Source organism: Ursus americanus, chromosome 35 (genome assembly GCF_024610735.1).
Source record: "Ursus americanus isolate L20-20 chromosome 35, mUrsAme1.1.p, whole genome shotgun sequence".
Lineage (NCBI taxonomy): Eukaryota > Metazoa > Chordata > Mammalia > Carnivora > Ursidae > Ursus > Ursus americanus.
Window position 1 is genome coordinate 27,220,642 of NC_142161.1, and position 25,759 is coordinate 27,246,400.

Genomic DNA, 25,759 nt, shown 5'->3' on the forward strand with positions numbered 1-25,759 from the left:
GGAGTGAGGCCACCAAGTTTCATCTGACCATAATTTGTTCAGAGTTTATTATGTGGTGAGCAATGTGTTAAGGGCTGTGTGTGCCCCAATGAATTTAAAGATACAGTCCCCAGGCAGCTGAGAATAGTGGAAAGAACAGAGGTTATAGAGTCAGAAAATCTGGATTCAAATACTCATAGTGCCACTTATTCGCAGTAAGATCTAGGACAAACAGTAAGTTTTTTCTTGGGTAAATCAGAGATGATAATATACCTGTCCCTACTTCATAGGATCATTGTAAGAAACAAATAACATACTGATTATGAAAGACCTAAGCAAACGTTAGTCACCCTTAGTCATTTTAATCCGATTTCATTTTTGTAAAAAATGTTGCAAGTGGGGGCCAATATGATTCATGGGCCCAAACACCTCCAAGGATAGATCAGGCTACGTGCCTGGCTTCCCAATTCAGCTTCTCAAAATCTCAGTAGGAGATGATGACATTTAATAGAAATAAAGATACGTTTGACTAAGTTCATCTTGCCCCTCACACAGAGTTATCTACACTAACTTAAATAGTACTTCACATACCTGGAGAGCAATCGCCTTCATTAAACACTCAAATGTGCAATTAGTCCAGTACGGCCAAGTGAAAGTACCTGCTCCAGTTAATATGAACTTGGACTAAGTTTTCAAACTGACAACAAAGCCCTGAAAACACAAGTTACTTATATACTTGTTAATGACCTTCATATTTCTCTTCCTGTATATTTGGTCTGAAACCACAATTTAAAGCTGAGAAGTGAAACTTTTATAAATTTTGAAAGCAAAAGCAGAATAAGAAATCTAAGTCACTCTGCAATCTATCCCATTTGTCTTTATCAAAAACACGAGAGATGATGGTTAAAGTGAAAATGCTGAACCTATGTAATAAAAACAACAAAAACACTAAAATGTATCATAAGCCTAAGGTGAAAGCCACAAGTTAAGTCTGGAACTAGGATTTCTACACCTGCACCAGTGATGGCACTGTTTTAGGTCTACCTTCACCAAGATGAAAGTATTTTAAAGACTTATTTATTATAGTTTTCACATTTCTATGAAGGTAGAAAAGAGTTTTTAAATTATTTGCCTTCAGTCATGGTCCAGAGCTTCATATCTACAATCAGAACCATGTTCTTTTTTTAGGCAGTAATAAAATAAGACTACTTCTGCACAGTAAGAAAAAGAATACTAAATTAAGATTTAACCAGGGGGGCGCCAGGGGGGCTCAGTCAGTTAAGTGTCTATCTTTGGCTCAGGCCCCACCTTGAGCTCCCTGCTCAGCAGGGAGCCTGCTTCTCTCCCTCTCCCTCTGTCTGCTGCTCCCCCTGCTTGTGCTCTCTCTCTCTCTGTCAAATAAATAAATAAAATCTTTAAAAAAGAAAAAGATTTAACCAGACGATTTATAAAACAGTAAACATCCATAATAGTACACTTCATCCTAATAACACACTTTATTTTCACAGTAACCTTACATAATATTTAACATAACATCTAATTAAATAACTTTGATAAGATATCCACTAGCTTAATAAAAACATGTAATTTTAAAGAAGATTTTTGAAGCGCAGTCCTTATTTTTTGCTATTAACCTATTTTTGCAAGTTATTCACTCTCTCTCACCCTAACATGAAAATCCAACAATCCCTTATGCCAGACTACCAGGGCACAGAAAGGACAGTATATTGAAACAAATGGTATTACTATCAAAAAAGAGAAAGTAGGTGATGCTTTGATATCAAATGCCAGAGAGATAATAAACAGCATATATATCCATTTTCTATCGCCTTCATATTTGGGGCCATTAGGCATGCCTACTTACGAGCTTTATTTAAAGAGCAGAGAACACCGATGGAGAGAGACATAGTAGAGGCAGCTACACATCTGTTTACAAAGTCATGCTTTTAAAAATGACATAGGAATGGGTAACACAGCCAACAGATGAACTGAATTTAATTAAAATCACGATGATCTGTACTCTTGCACCAGCCAGTGAGATGGGATGATGGCAATGACGATGTCTTAGTTCTAATTCCTGACCCTAAGCTTATAATTTAGCTGTAGTGATAGGGTCAGGTGATTCAGTAAGATAGATACTTAAGACTTCCTCTGATTACACAGATATCCACACAGCTAAGTCCCTCATTTGCTTCAAGACTTGGCTCAAATCTAACCTCAATGAGGCGTACCCCGACCATCCTCATATATTCCCCAACCTGCCCCCCATCCCACCCTGGCAATCCTGATCCCCTTAACCTGCTCAACTTTTCCTTCTTTCGCTATCTTTAATAGCCTTCTAACATACACAACTTACTATGGTGTTTATCGTCTCTCTTCCCTTACTAGAATATAAGTTCCACGAGAGCAAGAATCTTTGTTCACCTATGTATCCCAAGGCCCCAGTACAGAGTCTGGCACATAAGAGGTCCTCTCTAAATACTGGCTGAATATTAAATACCCCTTTCCACCCTGTCATCACCGTGCTCCATCCCAGCCCCCATTCATCAAGGTGCCTCATCCTAACCATACTCATAGGGAAACTACTGGGGCTGGAAATCATCAGAGGCTCTACTTTAGAGAGGAAAAGGGAGAGAAAAAAGGAGGGAGGGTAGTAAAAAAGGGAGGGAAATAAGCTTTAAAAGTATTCCCTATCTAAGTCCCTAACAATCCCATCCTAAGTTTTTGCCTTTAGTCTTTCTCAATTTTCAATTCCTCCCAAATTCTTTGTCTTGATTTCATTCCCTGTGGAATTCCTTCTCTAAATTCAGCAACACTCCTGGTCACTTGGGTAAAAAAACAATCCTGAAGAATAATAACTGAAAAGCTGTAATCAGTCTCAATGGAAGGAAAAAAACCAGAAACAGTGTAAGAAACGTCTGCGTGTCTCATTGCTTCCTCCTTTCATAGCTACACTGCTTCAAGGAGGGGTCTACGTTCCCTCTACTTCCTTACTTATCACTTACACCTCAACAATTTTGCCTTTTTAAAAATTTATTTGCAACTGATGAATCGGAACACTACATCAAAAACTAATGATGTACAATATGCTGGCTAATTGAACACAATTATAAAAAAAATTTTAGAGAATGAGACTAAGGATTAACATTTTTAAGTTACCCACTTTTACAAAAGAAGTGATTTTTCTTTTTCTATGATGCCTAAGTATTAAATCTCATAGTTTAAGAAATAAAAAATTTATTCTATTTTTAATTCAAGTATAGCTGACAGTGTTACATTAGTTTCAAGTATACAACATAGTGATTCAACAGCCCTAAATATTATGCTATGCTCACAAGTATAGCTACAGTCTGTCACCATACAACACTATTATAATACCACTGACCACACTCCCTATGCTCTACCTTTCGTCCTTACGACTTGTTCATTCCATAACTGGAAGCCTGTGCCTCCCACTTTCCTTTATCCATTCTGCCCATCCCCATACCCCTTGCCCCCTCCCTGTGGCAACCACCAGTTGTTCTCTGTACTTATGGCTCTGTTTCTGATTTTTTGGTTTGCTCATTTGTTTTGTTTTTTAGATTCCACATATAAGTGGAATCATATAGCATTTGTCTTTCTGTCTGATTTATTTCACTTAGCATACTACCCTCTAGGACCATCCATGTCATCACAAATGGCAAAATTTCATTCTTTTTTTGGGTGAGTAATATGCCATTGTATAATCTATACCACATCTTCTTTATCCATCCATCGATGGCCACTTGGGATGCTCCCATATCTTGGCTACTGTAAATAATGCTGCAATAAACACATGGAGGTATATATTTTTTTGAATTACTGTTTTTGTTTTCTTTGGGTAAATACCCAGTAATGGAATTACTGGATCATATGGCATTTCTACTTTAATTTTTTGAGGAATCTCCATATTATTTTATACAGTGGCTGCATCAATTTACATTCTCACCAACAGTGTGAGAGGGTTCCTTTTTCTCCACATCCTCATCAACACTAGTCATTTCTGGTCTTTTCGATACCAGCCATCCTGACTGGTGTAAGGTGATACTTCATTACAGTTTTGCTTTGCATTTCCCTGATGATTACTGATGTTGAATCTTTTGCTCTTAATGAAGTCTTTCGGCTCCTTATTTGTATGACCACGATGTTCCTCACTCCTTCAAAACATGTCTATTGACCACATACTATCTGGTTGGCACTATGCTAGGCTAGCTGAATGAATGTAAACACAAGGTCCCTGTTCTCATGCAGTTCGAATAGAGCAGGAAGACTGACAGCAACAATGACACGTGACGAACGATGAGTATTATGGTAAGAAATCATACAGCAAATAGCTACGACCTTATTTAAGGGACAGAAAAGGCTGCCCTGAAAATGCAATGTTTAAAAACAAATCCAGGGGCACACAGGTGACTCAGTCAGTTAAGCGGCCAACTCCTGATTTTGGCTCAAGTCATGATCTCAGGGTGGTGAGATTGAGCCCCTCTTCAGGCTCGGTGCTCAGTGGGGCATCTACCCTGAGATTCTCTCTCTCCCTCCCCTCTGCCCCCCCCCCCCCGCTTGTGTGCTCTCTTTCTCTCAAATAAATAAACAGATCTTAAAGAAGAAAAAAAAAACCCAAAGAGTAGAAGATAGATGAGAAAAAAGAAGAGGGGCGCCTGGGTGGCTCAGTCGTTAAGCGTCTGCCTTCGGCTTGGGGCGTGATCCCAGAGTCCTGGGATCAAGCCCCACGTCAGGTTCCTCCGATGGGAGCCTGCTTCTTCCTCTCCCACTCCCCCTGCCTGTGTTCCCTCTCTCACGGGCTGTCTCTCTCTGTGTCAAATAAATAAATAAAACCTTTAAAAAAAAAAAAAAAAGAAGAAAAGAATTCTAAGAAAAGGAAACAGTACTGCAAAAACCTGAAGGACAGAGAATACAGTGCATATAAGGAACTGAATAAAGTTCAGTACGGTGAGAACGCCAGGATAGGCGGGGCATTAAAGTGTACACTATTCTAAGGCTTTATTCCATGGACAAGGAAAATAAAGGAGGAATAACACAAAACATCAGATTTGTAATTTCTGAAGATCAATATATTTTTCCTTATTGCTGTCAGAGCAGAAGAGAAAAAGAATGGACGCAGGAGATGATAGAGTTAAGCTCTTAAAATCTTGATTTCTACAAAAAGAACTTCCTCATCCCTCTTTGTTCCTTCTTAGACACCTTCAATATATTGTTTTCTTCTGCCACCACTCAAACCCTACAGCATTTCCTCAACTCTCCTATAAACTCTCTTGGGTGACCTCACCTATACTTTCTAAGTACCACGCCATAAAGTGATGATGACTCCCAAACCTGTATCCCTGGTTCACCTCTCAAGGCCAGAGCTACATTTCCTACCATCGATTAGACATACCCACCAATGCAATGCCATATGTCCAAAACCAGACACAAGATCCAGACCCACACATTCAGTATTTTCTAGTTTTGTTGATGGCAGCAATATCATCACCCAAGTCAGAATTTTAAATGCCACTGATTACTTGTCCCCTCCCCCCATTAATCACCAGGTAATTTTGATCATCTTCTAAATATGACTCAAATTCACCCTTCCTTTTATCTTCAGTTCCAGTGCCTAAATTTAGGCTTGCATGAACTCTTATTTGGATTATTCAATAACTGGTCTTTATACTTCCAGCAACTTTACCTAATCCATCCTCTACACCATAAGAGATTCTCTTCTTCAGTGTTTCTTCAGTTTATAGGAAGAAGTCCAAATTCTTTGATATGACATATAAGGTCCATTATCTGGCCCTTTTCTGCCAGAAAATGGACTGTGTTCTCCATCTATGACATTTCTGCCATATTTGGTCACAACAAATCTGCAGATGCAGATCCGTCAAAATTCATGGTTTCTCAAGATGCCAGGTGTTTGCACCCACTATTCCCATAGCCTGAAATAATCTTTCCCATCTTGTCTACCTGAAAATATCTCTGCATTCTTTTACGATCTAGTTTATGTGCACTTCTTTGTTAATCCTCCCTGGTTCACATCGTAGTTCTTTCTCCTCTCCTCCCTTCCCCTATTCCCAGTAAAGACAGAATTGGATATTTGACTTCACTTCTACTATGGCACTTACACTACTGTAACTGTTTACATGTCTGTTTTCCTGACTAAATTATACATTCCTTGTTAATAGTGTACTTTCTCTTTCTTGTGTCTCCATCTCCATACCCTAACATCCAGTTGGCAGTCAATAAATATTTCCAGAATAAACGAATCTATACAAGGGGATCCTGAAATATGCTTCAGGATGCCTCAAGTCATTCCAGAATTGTGATTCTGGTTTAAGGGAGAGAAAAGGAGGATATATATAAAAGAGGGATTCGCCCCTGTGGACCCAGTTCATCCAGCACCCAGAAGAACCCATGGAAGTGATAAAACTACCATGACAAAGATTTCCATACAAATTACACATTATTTATAATTGCAAAAAAAATTTTCTAATTGAAAACAACAAATGTGAACCTTAGAACGATTCACTAAATGAGTGTTTGTTCAATAGATCCTTTAAAAATGGTATTTTTGAAGAATATTTAATGACCAGGGAAAATGCTAGCCATTCCAATTCAAGTAGAAAAAAGATATACATTGTGATCCTTATTTTATAAAAACCATTTTTTAGAAACGTATTGGTTTAAAAACATTAGGAAAAAAGTAAACTACATTGAATTATTAACTGTGTTATCTCCAGGTAATTTTCTATAACTAATATCATTCAACAAATACTTAGTGAGCATCTATCTCTCTGCTATTATAGTGATGAACAAGAGACATCTATTCCTTCCCTCCTGTAGTTAGACATGTCATACTTGTATATCAAGCAGAAAAAGCATGCAGGTTAGGAAAAAAAAATACATGGGTTTGCACACTCTGAATTTATAGCCCTCAAAAGGTGAAAAAAAAAAGATTCCTAAACCTTCTCTGGAATAGAGGTTGGGAACAATTTTGATACAAATATTTTGATAAAGACCACATCAATAGCTTGTACTGTTAATTATAAACTGCATCATGATACTATAATTGTCTAGATCATCTGACCTGTCTAGTTCTTCTGTGGACAGAAGGTAGTGAAAACACTAAATCTCCAGACTTCCTCTTTCTGTTGGCAGATTTAAATATTCACATTAATTACAAATAAAATTTGCTCAGTTGAAATTTAATCCTTCATCCATCTTCCACCACATTCATTTTCTCTTTTCTTTCCCCTCTACCACTTCCTGCGCTTCTCTATTTATCTAAAGAATTCTTATCTTTTCAACCAGGGAATAGCCAGTTTAAGATTGAGCTCTCCCCTACTGGAGATTCTCAGCAAAGACAGGAGCTGTCTGTGTTTTGTAGAGCATATATATAATCCACAAAGAGTCTCAAAGCTGTAGTCCTTTTAAAGCTCTTGCTTCAGAAGATACTTGCTCTTCCTGGCAAGAATATAATCCTGCTCCAGATAGTTGCCGTAATTGTAATATTTATAAAGAAAAGTAGATAATACCTGACTAGAAGAGCAACTAATTTACCTCAGTTATTCTTCACTGTTATTATTTTACTAGTTTGTATCACTGACTGAAAATACTTCTAAAGCTTCCAAGGATTTTCAGCTCATCAGAAACACAGTGATAAACAGCAAAATTACTGTAACTGCTCTGAGCTTCAAAACTTCAGCACTACATTCTGAATGTTACATGTTTTTAGGTATATAAAAGGGAGTAAATACAAGCTGACACAATTCTGTAGGATTTAGAGAGCTGAATATGGGTATGCTATGAAATAGTTTTCCAGAAATATTTTCCTAGAGAACTCAATTAAATTTTGTACTAAAAATACATAGCAGGGGGCGCCTGGGTAGCACAGTCGTTAAGCGTCTGCCTTTGGCTCAGGGCGTGATCCCAATGTTCTGGGATCGAGCCCCACATCAGGCTCCTCCGCTGGGAGCCTGCTTCTTCCTCTCCTACTCTCCCTGCTTGTGTTCCCTCTCTGGCTGGCTGTCTCTATCTCAAATAAATAAATAAAAATCTTAAATAAACAAACAAATAAATAAATAAAAATACATAGCAGGATACCATAATAAGCATTACAAATAAACACAGAGTATTAAGTGCTAACTTAGTGTTGTGATGTCAAAAGAATATGCCCAGACACCTAGGTGATAGAATTACTGAGAGTTATTCATTCACTCATTCATCAAATTTTTAGAAGCACTTACTCTGCACCAGGCATAATTCCAGGTACTGTAAGTGATAAGAGAAGTGAAAACAGATAAAATTCCTCTCCTCATGGTGTATGTTAGTGGACTGAAACAGATAATAAACAAGAAAAAATAAAAGATTATGTTACGTGGTGATTATGTGCAAAGAAAAAAGTAAATTAGGAAAAAAAGATGGAGGGTGTAAAAAGCAAGGAGAGAAGGGAGCAAGTCATGGCTGTCCGAGGAAAAACATACTGAGCAGAGGAAATAGCAAGAACAAAGACCCGAAGTTAGGAAGATGCTTATGTTTAAGGAAGAGCAAACATGTCAGTGTGGCTGGAACAGAATAAAGAGGGGAAAATAATAGATGGGGGGGAAGAGATAAAGGGGAACAGCTGGGGCTTCCTGGAGGAGCCTGTGAGGAAGGTTTTCGTGGGCAGGTAAGAGTTCAACAGTTGAAAAGAGGGGGTGGGAGGTGATTCCAGGTAATTAGAACAAAGGAAAACAAAAGACAAAGAACCAGGATTCTGAGGATGTTTAGGAATTAGAGGCTGCCCAAGACTGGAATGAGTATACATGTAAGTGTGAGAGCATGAATGGGGTGAGGAAGGAGATGGGGGCAGGGGGTGAAGATGATGTATGATAAATATTCAGTCACCGATCCTCTGTTTAGGAGATCCTCTGTTTAGGAGCCGTGGAAGACAGACATGGGGCAGGGAGGCACCAGGGTCAAAGACAGACATTAGCTTTCCCTTTAATACAACCCTTTGCTTTTCCTGGCAAGAATAAAATCCTGCTCCAGAAGAGTTGCTTTAGTTATTACAGTTATGAAAAAAAAAAAAAAAGGTGGAGATCTTGAGATTTTTGTAGGGAAAACACTTTAAATTTTCTTGTAGTAGGGAGAAGAGAAATATGCAAGAACTGGAATTTAGACTATTTCGTTAACATGAACTGAATCTAATACATAGTGAATCCTAAGATGAAAATGATTAAAAAGTCAGACTGAGAAGGCAAAATAGGAATTTCAACTTTTTAAAGAGCATTCCGCAAAATGGCTAATCCACAGCTACACAATTAAGAGTTAATTACCTCGAATTCTACATAAAGAGGATTCTGTTATTATTACCCACTTTGAATTCAAAGGTATTCACAGGGCAAGAACTGGACTTTCCTCACAGTTAACCACCCCTTACCTAGAACAGTGCCTACATAGAAGATTCAAATGCCCTTTTAATGAATAAAAAGCCTACCCATCACAGTCCCTTTCAGTAAAATGACACAGTGCTAGAGTTGAATCATTATTATTAATGGAATAATAAAAGCAGAAAAGGAGAAAAAAAGGATGTTTTCTTTCCATTTTACCATCTGTGCAATACAACGACCTACCCCAGAGGAGTAGACAGCAAATTACCCATATGACAGAAGGCCATTTCACAGCTATATGCAGGAGTGTTGTTTGGAATAATGGGATATATATCATGATTAAACCCAATAAACAAAGCTGTTGCAAAAATCAAAGGAAAATTCCCTTAATATAGCCATATGAGATGCATTAACGCTCCTTTTGAAATAAAAAACAAAAAGCATAAAGCAATCTGAAACAATCTCTTTCCTTTTAATCCTTCAAGAACTCAGTGGATTTAGGGAATTCAGTTTGCTTCTTTATAATTTTTCTTTAATCCCAAATTAACCGTACCTCACTCTCCCATTTGTCTCAAATAACGAGAAGGAGCACAATTAAAAAGACAACAGCTCTTATCCCCTCTTGGTCATGGAATGTTCTAACTCCCTGAAGAGAGGAACCGCTCAAGTAGGGGGAAAAGAAAAAACCGACCCAATACAAATAATGAAGCATCTGCCAGGAAAAGCAGAATTCTACACAGGATAATGTTTGTGCACCCATCATCTTGATTAGTATTACACTGCCTACAGTTAAAATTGACACCTGGTTTCATATAACTTTTTAAATCAAGCTCAACCATTTAAGAGTTGTTTCTTTAAATGCAAACGTCCAATGCCAAGATTCTTTCTCACCCACTGTCCTCCACGAAGCATTTTTCCATGCTAAGTCCAGCACATCCTCAAGAGCAGCTCTAGAAGCAGATTCGAACGCCCCTCAATACCCCAAACAAACGTAAACGGCCTTTATACCACACACAAAAGTACAGCAGTGGCTGCAAAGGTGCGGGGAGCTCTGCGTGCTGGTGGCGAGAGCAAGCAAGGAACCCAGGGCGCCGCACGCGGAGCAGACGGAGCCCCGGCCGCTTCGGCCCCAGATGCAACAATGAAGGCATCCTCCCCACGTCTCGCGCTCCTCCGGAAAGCGGCCTCTGCCCGGGCGCCCGCCGGCCGCAGGGAGGGAGCCAGCTCCGGGCCGCGCCCGGCCCGCCTCACCTTATAAACGTCCCCGTAGGTGCCGCTGCCGACCCTCTGGACGAGCTCGTAGTCCTGCTGCGGGTTCCGCCTCAGGATGTCGGCGGCAGGCCGCAGCGGGGCCTCCATCTTCGCTCAGGGCCCGGCCCCCGCCGGCTCTGCCCGCGGCGCCCCGGTTCCCGCTAACGAGGACGAGCGGCGCCGCTGCCCAGCATGGAGCGTCCGCCCGCAGCTCCGCCTGCACGAGGGACGAGCAGAGGCTACAACCCCGAGCGGCCCAGCCCCGTCCCTTCCGCCCGCCGGGGCCGCGACGAGCGGGCCTGGGAGGGTCCACGGCGCCCCGCAGTCCCGTCCCGGGCGCGGCCCTTCCCCCTCCGGCCGCCCGCGACAGCCCAGCCGGTCTCCCCGCCCGCCGGGGCCTGGGGCCGGCCCGGGAGCCGAGGGGGCGGCCCCGCTCTTTGTTGAGCGCCGGGCCCGGCACCTACTCCCTCGCCGGCGCCCGCGCCCCGCTTCCCCGCGCCCGCCGGCCGCTCCGGGCTCGCGCCGCCGCCGTCGCCCCGCACGTCCTCTCGCAGGCGGCGGAGGCGCGTACCGTCGCCGCCGCCGCCGCACCACGTCCCCCGCCCGGGGCTGCGTCAGCGGCTGAAGCGTTCCCGGCCAGCGTGGGTCGGCGCCCAGCGGCCCGCCCGAGCGCGCCGGCCGCGGGACCAGAGTGCCGCCCCGAGGCCTGGTCGCGACACGACACCCTCCCGGCCGCAGGCCGCCGCGCCCCCCGACCGGGTGCGCGCTTTCGGGGCGCAGGCCGCGCCAGCCGCTGAGGTCGCGGACGCCCGCGGGCATTCGTGACCCGCCGGGCCCCCGCTGAGCCGCCCCCAGGTTCGTCAGGTAAACTTGCAGGCTGACGGGTAGACGGAGAAGGGTGGGCACGAGGGCGGCGTCTCCGGCGCACCACGGACAAGGTAGGCCGAGGGCACTGGGCCAGAAGTCACCTGGCCGTGGGGTGCCGGGGAGGGGGCGGGGCGTGCCGGCTAAAGCAAGCCGCGGCACACCCTGCTGCGCCTTCCTGTTGTGCAGGGCATTCCCAGGGTGCCGGCTTGAGGCTTCGCCGCACACCTGCACAACCTGTCCTCTGCGGAGTTTTTCCACGACGCTGCTGAGAGCCGGACTTCCTGGGAAGTCTCAGTGGCCTCCATCCCTGCTGGCCACACGCAATGCCTGCCGGGGGGCACTGCTTCTTGAATGACATCAGGAGTTGTGCAGAAGTTAAAACACAAGCAGAGACCACAACCTGGTGCTGGCTCTACCGCCTCCTCAGTGTGTGACCTGGGACAAGACATCATATTTGGCAATAGCTCAGTATCGTTATCTGCAGCTTGCAGAGCATACGGTTTTGCATCTGACACCCAAGAAAGTGTCTATGAGGCATTGTACAGGATTATAAATAGGGTTATCAAACAGAAGAGTTTATAAAATACTTCACAGTGCGCAGAATATGGAACAGGAATTCGAGGAAGTAATTTGGCTGATATTTCACAAGCTGTTTTGCAGTTTCAGTTCCAGTCCTGTTCTGAAGGTAGAAATAAAGTTGCCAGCTTTATGTATACTGGCAAAGATATTCCTAGAGTTCAGTAGAGGTTTTGAACAGAAAAGCCAGATAGGACTCAGCCAATGCGTTTAGTAACTGAAAAAATCACAAAACAGCGAGTTGCAGATGTTGGTTTGTGGTTTTGAGCATCCAATTCAATTCTGTTGTTGGGCAGTATCCTCCTTGTTGGTGATCATTGTAATTAATTGTGTAAAGTAGAAATTAAATTTACACCTTAACAGGACAAGGAATATATGTATTTTCTTGTGCTCCATGCACAAAGGGCACTTATTTAGGGAACATAAGTAAGCTCAGACTTACATGCTCTATGGACAAAGCCTATGTGTTTGCTGCATTGAAAAAATTGTTGAAGAACAGTTCCTTCTTTCAAAGCTTCTTGGCACTTGTTTTGGTGGGCACATACTTTTGGCTTCAATGACTCAAAATCTTTTCAAATGTTCTATTGGTATCCTAGTACTTGTTTACTGTCATAGATTCTTTTTTTCTTCCTTTGACCCTATAAGCATTGATCCTTTCTCTAGTCTGAAATTTATTCTTACTTATTTATACTTGCATTTTTCCAGAGAATTTGAGGCAGCATACAGAAAATACATGCTATACTACAAGGTAAAAATAAGTAAGTGAAGACATAGGTATGCTGTTAAGATTGGATACCGGAACAATGCAGCAAATTGGCCAAAGCAGAGGGTTTCATAGTGTTTTTGAGATCACAATGAAGCAGTTGATCAAGAGAGGCATATCTTGTCCTGACACGAAGACTTCAGAGAAATCATGAGCCTTCATAAAGTGGAAATTCTGAATTCCTAGCTTGAAGCAAGGATAAATGTTTGATAATCCATCAAGCATGTTATTCTTGAAACACAACGTTTGATATGAACTGGGCAGTAAAAAGTTTGAGGTCATAGGCTTCAACAAGGCTCTGGAGTGCAGATATTTTTATGTTGCCAGCAATGGCAGATCCATATGCTTTGACCATCAACCCAGAGGTGGATAGCATGGAAAAAGTTGAAATTCTACGTGGTGGTTAAAAAATGTGTCTGTTATAATCGTTACTTGTACCACAACTGATGCAAAGAGGAAAACATTTGCTTTATTCCAACTCCAAAAGAATCTTAAGGATTTAAAAAGACTGACCGAGTTCATTTAAACAAGATCAGTGAATTCATAGCTGGTGGGTTAAATATTACGTGCTTGGTAGAGAAATTCAAGTTCAATTTCCATAAAATAAACCTATGCTACATAAATTTAATTTTACATCCTGAAAAATTAAGCACATAGTTTCAATAATAATAAAAAAAATGTGGGGCACCTGGGTGGCTCAGTCGGTTAAGTGTCTGCCTTAGGCTCAGGTGGTGATCTCAGGGTCCTGGGATTGAACCGGGAGAGGGCTCTTTGCTCAGCGGGTAGTCTGCTTCTTCCTCTCCTTCAGTGCTCTCTCAGTGCTTGCTTTCCCTCTGTGCTTGCTCTCGCTCTCTCAAACAAATAAATAAAATCTTTTTTAAAAAATCTTTAAAAATAATGTAATATAATAAAAATAATAATTAAATTGTAGCTAACAGATTTACAAACTACCTAATATTATAACAAGGTATGGAATAAGAATAAATATAGCTTGATAAGCCCTTCATCCCACTCTCAATATCATATACTCTTTGTGTCTTCATAATATCTGACATGTAAATATCTTCCAAATTTTACTTTTATCTGCATAACAACCAAAAGGGTTTGCTCTGTGCTTTGTAGTGTTTTTCCATTCTATCAAGTTTCTTTAGTAAAATGCTAATTATAATCTGTGGCTTCTGATATCAATTTTAGCCAACGCTGAATTTAAAAAAAAATTGGGGACATTAAATTTTTTAACATCTACCTAGGTAAGGTTCACAACTTAATAGCCAAGACAGAAAGGCTAATTAAAACTCTTAAGTGTGACAGAACAGAGCATGAGGACAATAATTTTGTGCATGGAACACATAGGCTTAACCTATGTAATCTCCTGATCAAACTTCCAGCATAAACTAGTTGCAAAGCGTAACACTGTTGTTGAGTTTATTGCTCCATAGATTTGTTAGATATAAATTAATTAAATTTTGGAAGACATCTGCCGCAGTTATGATTTAGATTTTCAAATAGTTCAACTATTCTATCTTTTATTAATTAGGGTCAGTTGTCTATTGAAGTCAGAACCATGTTTTCGAAGTATAGAAGGGTTCTGTTTTGCTCTGGACGGCAGTACAACATGTATCTCACTCAGAATCTGTATCTGGTCATTATGACGGGAGTTTTAAAAAAGAAGAATGGGGGGTGCCTGGCTGGCTCAGTCAGTGCAGCTTGCAACTCTTGATCTCGGGGTTGTAGGTTTGAGCCCCACTTGGGTGCAGAAATTACTTAAAAATAAAATATTTTTAAAATATATGAATAAATATAATTTTAAAAAATAAAAATAGAAGAGTTGAGGAAGGCAATGTACATTCTTTTTTATCCAGCTTGAAATGATCCTCTGATATGTTAAAATGCTATTCTTATTAACCCTGATTCCCAGGGTGTATTTTAGGTTTTTATGAGGACTGGTAGCAGGGTTCCTGTCTTTGGTTCATAACTTGGTCTTGTCTGCGAATTCAGTAGCTAAGAAAAAATGTAAGTTATAAATAATCGTATGTTGTTCCTTGTTGATTTCCTCACAGTATCAGAAGTATAACATTCAGAAGGGATGCTTAAAGTTTGCTTGCACCTCATATAAACTAGTGTTCCAAGAAGCCCTAAGGTACAGAAGAGACTACCTTGCCTGACTGTGGCCCTATCCTACAGCTGTATCACTCTTAAAGGATTCTAACTAGCTCTCTTTTTCCTTGCCCCTTTAAGACGAGTATGATAATGGTATTCCACCGTTGCTAGTCTCACGGTGTTTCACTATCCTTTATTGGTTCCTTTAACCCTGTCCTCATTTTTATAAATAGTCCTTTCATTAGATTCTCTTTCCGTGCTGTATCTTTCTTGCCAGAACCCTGATTGATAGTTACAGGAATTGGAAGAAGCCTCAGGAAGGAAATCCTTGCTTTGTGGGATGGTATTACTCACATAATCTGATGATTACCTGTATACACTTTTTGCCATGGAAAATGAAACAATGGCATCACAATTACTGAAATAACCATCAGTAGTGGCAAGAGATGGAGTGCTGATGGAGGGTGCATCATTGGAAGACCAATTTCTTACACTTAGCTGCTTTGATAGTGATGATTACTAAAATCACAGTGTCATTTGCTCTGATTGCCTCTGAGAGAATACATGGGAAAAAAGACAAATGGCCTGAATCCCAAACTTAAGGCATGAGTAGAAAATCAAAAAGCTTCTTTGACAGCTTTGAAGAAACATTTCTCGTGTACCTGCAGGGAAGATAATGGCTGAGAATCAAGCCCATGGCCAACAGTAAAGGCTATCGAGTTGCAACATTAATTAAATGTGAGACCTAGATCTGTTATGCTAAGGTAAGAGCCCTAGTAGAGAAGTACTGGGACCCTGCAACAGGGGATGCGGGCATTTGGGTAGATATAAATGAGGCTGAGAACTTCGAGCAAGAGTTACCTTTCAAATAGGTGATGGGCATTAAGGAGTGCACTTGAGCACCGGGTGTTGTATGGAAGTGACGAATCACTATATTGTACACCTGAAACTAATGACACTGTATGTTAACTAATTGGAATTTAAATAAAAACTTTTAAAAAGAGAGAGATTTCAGCATTGCCCTGATGGAGAAGGACAAGACCTGTTCTTGGAGGAGAAAACTTATGCACTGAAGGAGTTACAGGATCTTACCAAATACTTACCTGTGACTCAGGTCGACCCGAGCAGCTGGTAGTATTTCTGAATTGGTCACTTGAAGCTGGTAGTCTATATGCTGAGAAGCCAGAACTTCCGGCGTACTGTAGAGGAAGGGATCTGAAGGTTCAGGGAAATGGGCATGTTGGACTTGCCCTTATGTGCATCCTGCTTAGTAATGCTCTATTCATACCATCCCTATACTGGCCCATAAAATTTACCTTTATCAAGGTATTGAGTAAAGGTCCACAGATATCCTTGAAAAATTCTTTGGTGGCTGTCCTAATTGGTTGGAAATGATAACGGAGATGCCACAATGAAATCGGGATCCATGATTTCAGTGGGAATATTGAGATCCTGGTAGAGGCCAAGTAGGACTTAACTGTCAAAGACATGTTCAGCACAATCACCATGATAACCCTCAGGAGGAAGTGATAATCAGGACTGCAAGGATCTTTGATGGTGCTGTATGATCATCAATGTCTAGGAATGAATGAAACAAACAGTCCACTTAAGTGCTACTTGATGTATGTAAGCAGAAAAATTCTAGGTCTGATGAGCAAAAATGTATCTCAAGTCACTGTAATGGCGATTTAATACGTATCACCCGATTCTTAAACTGTTCACAGCTAGTTCACAAGCCTGGAGCCCGTTAATTGAGGGAGAAGCCTCATAGTTGTATTTCCACATGTGGAGTTTTTACTAGAGGAAATCGACATGGCCCTTGGCACCTAGACCGTAGCTACTGACTTGAACCCTAGAATGTAGATTTCAGTTCCCTTCAAAGGAAATAATCAGAAGCAGTTTGCCTTCACGTGACTAGGATAGCACTGTCATTGTCTTACCTCAGGTCTTTGTAAACACTTCAGTGACAATACGGTATCATTCCAGAGGGACTTTGTGTTCTTGATATCCAGTAGAACATCCTGTTACTCTCTTGCCTTGATGATGTGGTGCAAACTGGATAGGTGAACAGGAAGTAGCAGCTGCCCTCTCTTACCTTGATGATGTGGTGCAAACTGGATAGGTGAACAGGAAGTAGCAGCTGCCCTCTCTTAACCTTGATGATGTGGTGCAAACTGGATAGGTGAACAGGAAGTAGCAGCTGCCCTCTCTTGCCTTGATGATGTGGTGCAAACTGGATAGGTGAACAGGAAGTAGCAGCTGCCCTCTCTTGCCTTGGTGATGTGGTACAAACTGGATAGGTGAACAGGAAGTAGCAGCTGCCCTCTCTTGCCTTGGTGATGTGGTGCAAACTGGATAGGTGAACAGGAAGTAGCAGCTGCCCTCTCTTGCCTTGATGATGTGGTGCAAACTGGATAGGTGAACAGGAAGTAGCAGCTGCCCTCTCTTGCCTTGATGATGTGGTGCAAACTGGATAGGTGAACAGGAAGTAGCAGCTGCCCTCTCTTGCCTTGATGATGTGGTGCAAACTGGATAGGTGAACAGGAAGTAGCAGCTGCCCTCTCTTGCCTTGATGATGTGGTGCAAACTGGATAGGTGAACAGGAAGTAGCAGCTGCCCTCTCTTGCCTTGATGATGTGGTGCAAACTGGATAGGTGAACAGGAAGTAGCAGCTGCCCTCTCTTGCCTTGATGATGTGGTGCAAACTGGATAGGTGAACAGGAAGTAGCAGCTGCCCTCTCTTGCCTTGATGATGTGGTGCAAACTGGATAGGTGAACAGGAAGTAGCAGCTGCCCTCTCTTGCCTTGATGATGTGGTGCAAACTGGATAGGTGAACAGGAAGTAGCAGCTGCCCTCTCTTGCCTTGATGATGTGGTGCAAACTGGATAGGTGAACAGGAAGTAGCAGCTGCCCTCTCTTGCCTTGATGATGTGGTGCAAACTGGATAGGTGAACAGGAAGTGGCAGCTGCCCTAGATGCCTTAAAAAGACCTTTCTATCAGAGGATGAGAAATAAGCCCAGTTCAGAGACTGTGCAGTAGTAAAATTTCTAACAGTCAGTCGAGTTATTGTGCTTCACTGTGCATTGCCCACCTTAAAGAACAATACATATTGCTTGGTTGGCCTCTTTGGATTTTGGAGCCACCAAACTGCAGGTGCTGCTCTCTGACCCATTTACCATGTAAACTATATGACTGCCAGTTTTTCATATGACTTGGAAAGACAGAACGCCCTACAGATGGTCCAGGCTATTGGTGCAAGCTGCACTGATAGGGTTTTGGAATAAGAACATGTCGTCATCTCCTGACAACTATTCTCCATTTGAAAGGTAGCTCTTGGCTTGCTACCAGGCCTTGGCAGAAACTAAACACCTGACTGTGGGATACTAAGTGACTGTGGGATGTGAATTGCTCTTTAGGAACTCGGTGTTATCTAATTTACTGAATCATAAATTAAACGTAGGCAGCAGAATTTCATTGTCAAATGGAAAGGTATATATACTGGGGTGACCTGAGCTGATATGGAAGGCATGTATAAATTACATGGACAGACTTCCTCTGTACCTGCCCCTACTTCTTTGCCACCTTTTTTTTTTTTTTTAAATCTTTTCTATGGGCTCATGGTCATTTAGCAAAGGAAGGAAAAGCTTGGACCTGGTTTATTTATGGTCTGCATGATAGACTAACACCAACTGGAAGCAAACAGCCTCTGAATTATGGCCCTACCCATAATGAGGTTGTTTTGAAAAATAGGGATGAAGAGAAAGTCTCCCCATGGGCATAACGTCGAATAGAACATGTGGTTGTCCTCTTTGTTAGGAAGGAGAGATGGCCTGAGGTATCGATCTATCTTTATGTAAAGTGGCCAGTAAGTCGGCCAGTAACTTGGAAGGAAGTATATCCGAGACAAGGGAGTCAGTGGGAGAGGTAATACAGATAGATTCTCAAAATGGACCCAGAACGTGAAAATATCTGTGAACCACATAACTGCCCACAAGAGGGCATTCATTCCAATAATCAGGTTTACAAAATGATCTGTCCTACGCGTGTCAGCTGCTACCTAGTCATTCTGGTGCTGGTTCAGTGGGCCCATGTACAAAAGGAATGGAGGCCAAATGTGGATTCAGCAGCATGGACTTCCACTTGCCAAGCATAATAGTTATTGCCACTACGGAGTGTTTAACGTGCTTATAACAGGGCCATTGCCCAGGCCCCAGTATGGTGGTATTTCCTAGACAGACCAGTCAACCACCTGGTGGCAGTTTATTATACTAGATCCCTTCTGTTATGGAGAGAAGAGGGATTCATCCTCATGGAAATAGATACATATTCCAGATACAGGTTTACGTTCCCTGCCTGGAAAGTTTTTTTTTTAGTTTTTTTTTTATTAGTACCACAATTCATGGATTTATAGAATGCTTTATTTCATCATCATGTATTATAACATTAAATTTAAGCAAGAAATTCATTTTACTTTGAGGAAAATATAACAATGAAATCATGACCGTGGAATTAACTGATCTTACGTCAAACCCATCGCTTAGAAGCAGCTAGTTTGAAAGAATGGAGGAAAGGCCTGCTGAAGGATCAGTTGTGATGCTGGCTGGGAGATAATCCAGTGAGGATATGAGGTAGGACTTAACCCAATAGCCAATATATGTTGCCATCTACCCCACATTCCGAATGTGTGGGCCTAGGACCCAAGGGGTGGACTGGTGGCTCTTCTATTCCTAACAACTCACTTGAAGAATTTTTGTCTGTACAACTTTGTCTTTAAAACATTGGGCTTGGTGAATCTGAAGGCCCAAGGGACAGATACTATCCCCAGATAACACAATTTCATTAAATAGGAAACTGAAACTGTCATTAAATAGGAAATTTCATTAAATAGGAAACTGAAACTGTCACATGACCCGTATGAGGCCTTCTAACCATTGGGGCAACAGTTAGAGAGGGGATCACTGTACCAATTGGGGTGATTGGTCCTCATTACCAAGGGGAATTGGTTATTGCTCCACAAAGATAACACGAATGACTATGTCTGAGATCCCAGCATGTACTAGGATACCTCTTGGTATTCACGTGTCTAATATTACTGAACAATATGAAACTGCAGCAACCCAGTAAAGATAAGGCCGCTAAGGACTTGGACCTATGGAAGTAAGTTTTGGGCCACCCCAGCAGAGGAGATACTAGTGGAGGATAAGGGGAAAATGAAAGCGGTGATTATCACCTTGGGCCTTGTGCTCAAAAAATATTTTTCTTTCCTTCTCTTTCCTTTCTAGTCTGTGTCCATCAGATGAGACTGAGACCCTCCCCAATGCTAGGGGATAAATCTCAATTGGCCTAGCCGCCTTCTTTCCTTTCTTTCTTTCTTTCTTTTTTTCTTTCTTTCTTCCTTTCTTTCTTTTTTTTTTTTTACTAAAGGGCTAGACAATTCTAGATAATAGCACATAAGTAAAGTCTGTGGGAGTGCTTCTGGAGATTTTCCTTGCTTTTAGCAACGTACACAAGGCACAGACATGCCTTTTTTGTTTGGAGGCATGGCTAACTGCTTCTGGTGTTGGAATGGCAGGTGCTTTCTTGGCACCATGATAGGAGCCCACATTACAAAATAAGTCCACACACTAAGGACGGTAAAATGCAGCCTTGGTGCTTGTAGCCAAGTCTGCTGGTGTTCTCCAAAATCCATTTCCCTTCTTTAAAAAAAAAAAAAAATATATATATATATATATATATATATATATATATATTTCAGTAATCTCTACATCCAACATGGGGCTCAGCAACCCCAAGATCAAGATCATGCTCTTCCAACTGAGCCAGCCAGGTGCTTTCCCTTCTTTCTTTAGTATGAGATCTCTTAAATTTTAGTTGGATACACATATACATAATATATTTATCAAATACATGGAGCATGTACTGGTCAGTGGTATTTGAGTAGAGTTGATATGTGCCATTTCTGAGTTGTACCCTTAGAATGGATATATGCCCTTCTTTCCTTTCTTGCCTTCTATTTGACTGGAATGAGGGTGCAAATGCCCAAGCAGCCATCTTGGATTATACCATGGAAGTCCAAGCTTAGGTTCCTTGATATTTCAAAGCCACCGTATTAGCCCTGGAGGGTTTATGTTCAGATTATATCAGGAGAGAGAAATGAATATCTGTCTTAAACCACTGTAATTTTTTACAGCAGCCAAATCTATGTCCCAGCTAATATGGTCAATGATGATATTGAGCTGGTAAATGAATCACCACAGAACCAACCCATCTTCAAAAAAATTATGTGACGGTAAATGTCCTTTTGGGTTAAGCTATTTTGAGTTACAGCCAAAAGCATTCTAACTGATCTAAATTCTTTCCCAAGATTGCTAGTTATATAGGGAAAGAACGAGTTGTAGCATCAACTATGGAGAAACTTGTGATTAAGAGAACCCTTTTCTTTCTTAAGGAGGTTACACTGTATTTTATTATTTTTTCTTTTTTTCTTTTTTTTACTGAAGTATAGTAACACATACTGTTATATTAGTTTCAGGGGTCTGGTATAATGATTCAGCAGTTCTGTGCATTTCTCAGTGCTCAACAAGTTAAGTGTGCTCTCGGTCCCCTTCATTTATTTCACCTATTCTCCACTGATCTCCCCTCGGCAACCACCAGTTGTTCTCTGTATTTGATTCTGGTCTTTGACTTTTTTGTTTAATTGTTTTTTCTTAAATTCCACATATGAGTGAAATCATATGGTATTTGTCTTTCTCTGCCAGACTTATTTCACTTAGCATTGTATGCTCTAAGTCCATCCACGTTGTTGCAAATGAAAAGACCGAGAGACCCTTTTTCTTAGGATGGGGGGAAATGAGCATGGTGAAGGAACCAATCGGGGAAAAAAAGCATTGAGAATATAGGAGGAAGGGAAAATTTATGAAGTAACATTTCAGTGGGGTCAGGATGAGAGGAGATCTAATATTAATGTACAAATACCTTTTCTTCTTTTTTTTCTGATTTAAAATAAACTTGACCTTGACTTTTTAAAAGCAACCTATTGCTATATAATTACCATGCCACACAATTCACCAATTTAAATTGTATAATTCAGTCATTTTTAGTATGTCCACAAAGTTGTACAGAATTGATTTCAAACATTTAAAAAATGTTAATCGCCCCCAAAAGAAACCTCTTTATAAATTTGCCAATTCTGTACATTTCATATAAACGGAATCATACAATGTATGGTCTTTGTGATTGGCTTCTTTCAGTTAGCATAGTATTTTCAAGATCCGTGGTGTAGCATATATCAGTACTTCATTCATTTTTATGGCCAAATAATATTCCATTGCATAGATATACAGTGTTTTATTTATCCATTCATCAGTTACTTGGCATTTAGGTTATTTCCACCTTTTGGCTCCTATGAATCATGCTATTATGAACATTCCTGTACAAGTTTTCACATAACATTGGCCAAATTTAGGGCAATTTGAGGATTAGAAAGAATAATAATGGTAAATAACACACACACAATTTTTATTTTTTTTTTTTGCTTTAGATTTCATGAATCTATAGTGGTTCTCAACAAAGATGGGAGAGGGAATGTCAGCTGCTAACTGTGAAATGTAAAAGAAATGATATAATTATTTAAAAATCACCATTAAAAAATCACTAATATAAACTTGATTCAGGCAAGGGTATCAATGGATACTAAAACCATGGGGTGAAGTTCTTGGCCAAGATAGTCACAGTGTCAAGTATTATCCCACAGATTACCTATTAATTACAAAGAAAAGACCTTTTTTAAAATATATTTTTTCAGTTATATATATTATAAAGACCCACATATAGAAAAAAAATAATATATTGAATTATACAACTTTGTGTGTCTGTGTCTGTGTGTATATGTGGAATCTATTCTTTTTAACGAGATTCACTGAAAGGGATTATCAGGCTAGAATGTGAGCTGAGAATTATAGTTAAGATATACAAGAAAAGCAGAACACACTTCTTTTTAGTCTGTGAATTTGGTTTGTAAGTATAGAGTTGAGATAATTCCCATATTCCTATGTTGTTTCATTAGTGTGTGGGGAATGCAACTCTGTTGAAACTGTAATGTGAACTTGGTTTACAGTGTTCACAGCTCTGAGGTCACTAGAACCATTAACTGAAATATGGAAAGCATAAGATTGGGCAGTGGTGGGTGAGATAGTTTGGTTTTTGACATGTTGATTTTGAAGTGTCAGTAAAAAAAAAAGTGAAGATGACCTCAGGCAGTTATAAATTTGGTTCTAGTATGATGATTTTCTCTCTTTAAGGGATTTTAAGACCAGAAGCCTAGATTGGGAATTATAGAGGTCTTGTCTGAAGCCATGATAGCCAATTACATTGAGTGAACATGGAATGAAGAGCTGCTTATGAAGAATAAGCAGAGACTGAAGATTTGGTAATCCAGAGGCTAGCAGCAATCTTGTAGGCAAAACTGATCTGTGAAGTGTGGGCAACAAACCGAATGCACGAAAAAACCGTGTAAGGAATGGGATCACGGTATCCTGAGGGTCAAGTTGCACCAAACGACTGTTTCTCGAATACTAAAAATGGAGTTTGCAGGCAGAGAGGAAGAAATTAGTGGAAAGGGAGAGATTGAGAATATTTTTGTTAAATGTTTATTGCGTTTTGCTTTCTATTCAAAATTGTCTGCAACCTTTGTGGCTGCCAAGGCTCACCCAGACTATGTATTATGATTTTACTTAAAATATTTGGCAATATAATTCCAGAGTTCTTCTCTGCAAATCTAGTGGAAATTTTGCCCACTACACATTGAGTTAGTTACATATTATGATGAATCTCCAGCTTTCATTTATCTTGGTGTTGATCTAAATTTTGCTGTCCTAATTTTAAAAGTCAGGCCTGTACAGTATACAGGTACAAAAATGCATGATACCCTCTTTACCAACATGACCTTGCTTTTAAAATGGGGAGAAATGGTGCCTGGCAGATAAATGCTGATTATTTTAATTTCTTTGGCTACGTAAATGTTGCCTGCGTATCTGTACTAATGTGTAACTATTCTAGGAAACAGGTATTTGAGCTTCCAGAATAATGCAGTATATTGGTTTGTGTATTTCTGCGACGGGCTAATGCTGTTCAATTCTTCGGGAGTGTGTGTGAGGGGTGCTGTTTATTTGTATGTGTGTTTTCCATTGAAAAGGTTGCAGTACGTCGTCTGCCCCTGTCTTCATGCTCTGGGGGTGGGCTGAGGTAGGGAGGGTGTGACGCCGATATGTGTGTGAACTCGGGCTTGTGATGCTGAGCTTGGTTCATCCGCTGTCTCCTCCCTTCTCCTCCCCACTCCTCCCCACCAGCGCCACAGCAACATCCTCCGAGTCGGAGACAACTGCGCCCAGCGCGGGCACAGAGCCTCCCACCGCCAGCAACCTGCGGCCCGGGAGAAGAGCCAGCGCAGTGAGAGCGCCTCGCCGCCGCCGGTCCCCAGACCACCATGGCCAAGAACCGCAGGGACAGAAACAGTTGGGGTGAGTAGCACACGCGGACTTCTGCAGCCTGCGTGGGGACTAGCCCTCTGCTTTCTGCTTCTGGGGACGAGAGGGCCAAGGGCTGATGGGCGCCAGAGTCCGGGGCTGGGAGACCGGCCACAGCCGAGCGGCTCCCTGCAGGCGGGAGAAAGCTTGGCCGAGCGGTACCGGGGTGGCCGGAATCGCGCTGTGGGGGAGGGCTGCCGCTTCTCGCAGGCCGGAGCCCCCTGCTTCTCCCCCCTTCTCCACCCTCGGTCCTCCTCCCCGCAGCATTTGGACAGCACCCGCCGGTGGCCTCCCGGGGACTCGTTGGTTCCGCTTCAGCGATCGGTTGGCAGGAAGGCGAGGAGGGTTGGCAGGGGCTGTTGTTACCCAGCCGAGGGGGTGAGGGGCGAGGGGGTGGGCATCCCTAACCTCCACCCCCTTCCGCCTGGCGGGGCGCGGGCTCCCGAGCGGGCGGCGTGCTGGAACAATGAGGCAGAGCGCGCCGGCCCGGTGGGAGCCTTGCGGACCTGAGCAGCCCAGGAGAAGGGGCTGGGGAGTCCCCCGGCACTGCAGTGTGTGTTTTAATGTGGGGCTTGGGTGGGGAATTTGGGAAGAAGGGAAGCAGAGTTGTGGTTTCCAGCCGCTGCTCCACCCCAGCCTGGTACCCCGTTCAGGCCAGCCCTAAGGGTGGCATTGTTCTTTGGTTTTACCTTTTGGAGATATTGGACTCATGATTCAGCACCAGGCCGAGGGGCGGGGGGAGGAGAGGCTAGGCCCAGTGGGTTCACGCCGCGAGTGGGTGGGCGGCGCTCACGCAGGCGGAGAAGAGAGAACGCGGTGATGCAGGAGAAATCGCGGCCCCGCCCGCTCCGCTGCTCCAGACTCGGTTCGGGAAGGATAGTGTGGGCAGATGGGCGTCTTTCTCTGCCTTAGGCTCCCGTTTTCTTCCAGTCACGGTGCTAGCCCCACTACCATCTTAGGAACGAAAGGCATTTCGTTTCAGGGCATTTTATTATCTGAACCAGAGCAGATCTTAGGTCACTGTTCCTTGCTGGGTAAATATTTTGTTCATTCGCTTTAAGTTGTTATTTGGAAAGTTTACATCCACTAGGAGTTTGGAGCTCCTTGATTGTCTTCTGCGTCTCAGTGAGATCTCTTATGTGTCCTTCAGACCAACAGGTATAAATTTATATTTTAATTGGTTGTTTTTGGCTGACTTTTATCAAAAGACCATATTTCTCGTTGACTCTTTGGTCACAGGACCAACTTCACTCCCACTAGGAAAGGTTTACATTGGAGAGATTATCCAAGGTTTGTGGTAGGTGGGGGGAGTTG

General features: G+C 42.0%; 2 protein-coding genes and 1 pseudogene across 5 annotated transcripts in view; 2 read left to right on the forward strand and 1 right to left on the reverse strand.

Moving 5' to 3' along the window:
• The window catches only part of MAP4K5 (mitogen-activated protein kinase kinase kinase kinase 5), a 103,133-nt gene extending 92,253 nt beyond the window's left edge, over positions 1-10,880 (reverse strand). For both annotated transcript variants that reach the window (XM_045798738.2, XM_045798775.2), the window contains exon 1: positions 10,614-10,880. In XM_045798738.2, the coding sequence (XP_045654694.2) occupies positions 10,614-10,721 (108 nt within the window). In that variant the 5' untranslated portion in view covers positions 10,722-10,880. The remainder of the gene's footprint in view (positions 1-10,613) is intronic.
• On the forward strand, positions 10,690-24,402 carry LOC148107146 (uncharacterized; annotated as a pseudogene). The gene is made up of 2 exons (XR_015722979.1): positions 10,690-11,468; positions 24,269-24,402. The product of XR_015722979.1 is annotated as an uncharacterized LOC148107146 (transcript).
• The window catches only part of ATL1 (atlastin GTPase 1), a 64,988-nt gene continuing 63,508 nt past the window's right edge, over positions 24,280-25,759 (forward strand). For both annotated transcript variants that reach the window (XM_045798795.2, XM_045798806.2), the window contains exon 1: positions 24,280-24,439. In XM_045798795.2, the coding sequence (XP_045654751.1) occupies positions 24,406-24,439 (34 nt within the window). In that variant the 5' untranslated portion in view covers positions 24,280-24,405. The remainder of the gene's footprint in view (positions 24,440-25,759) is intronic.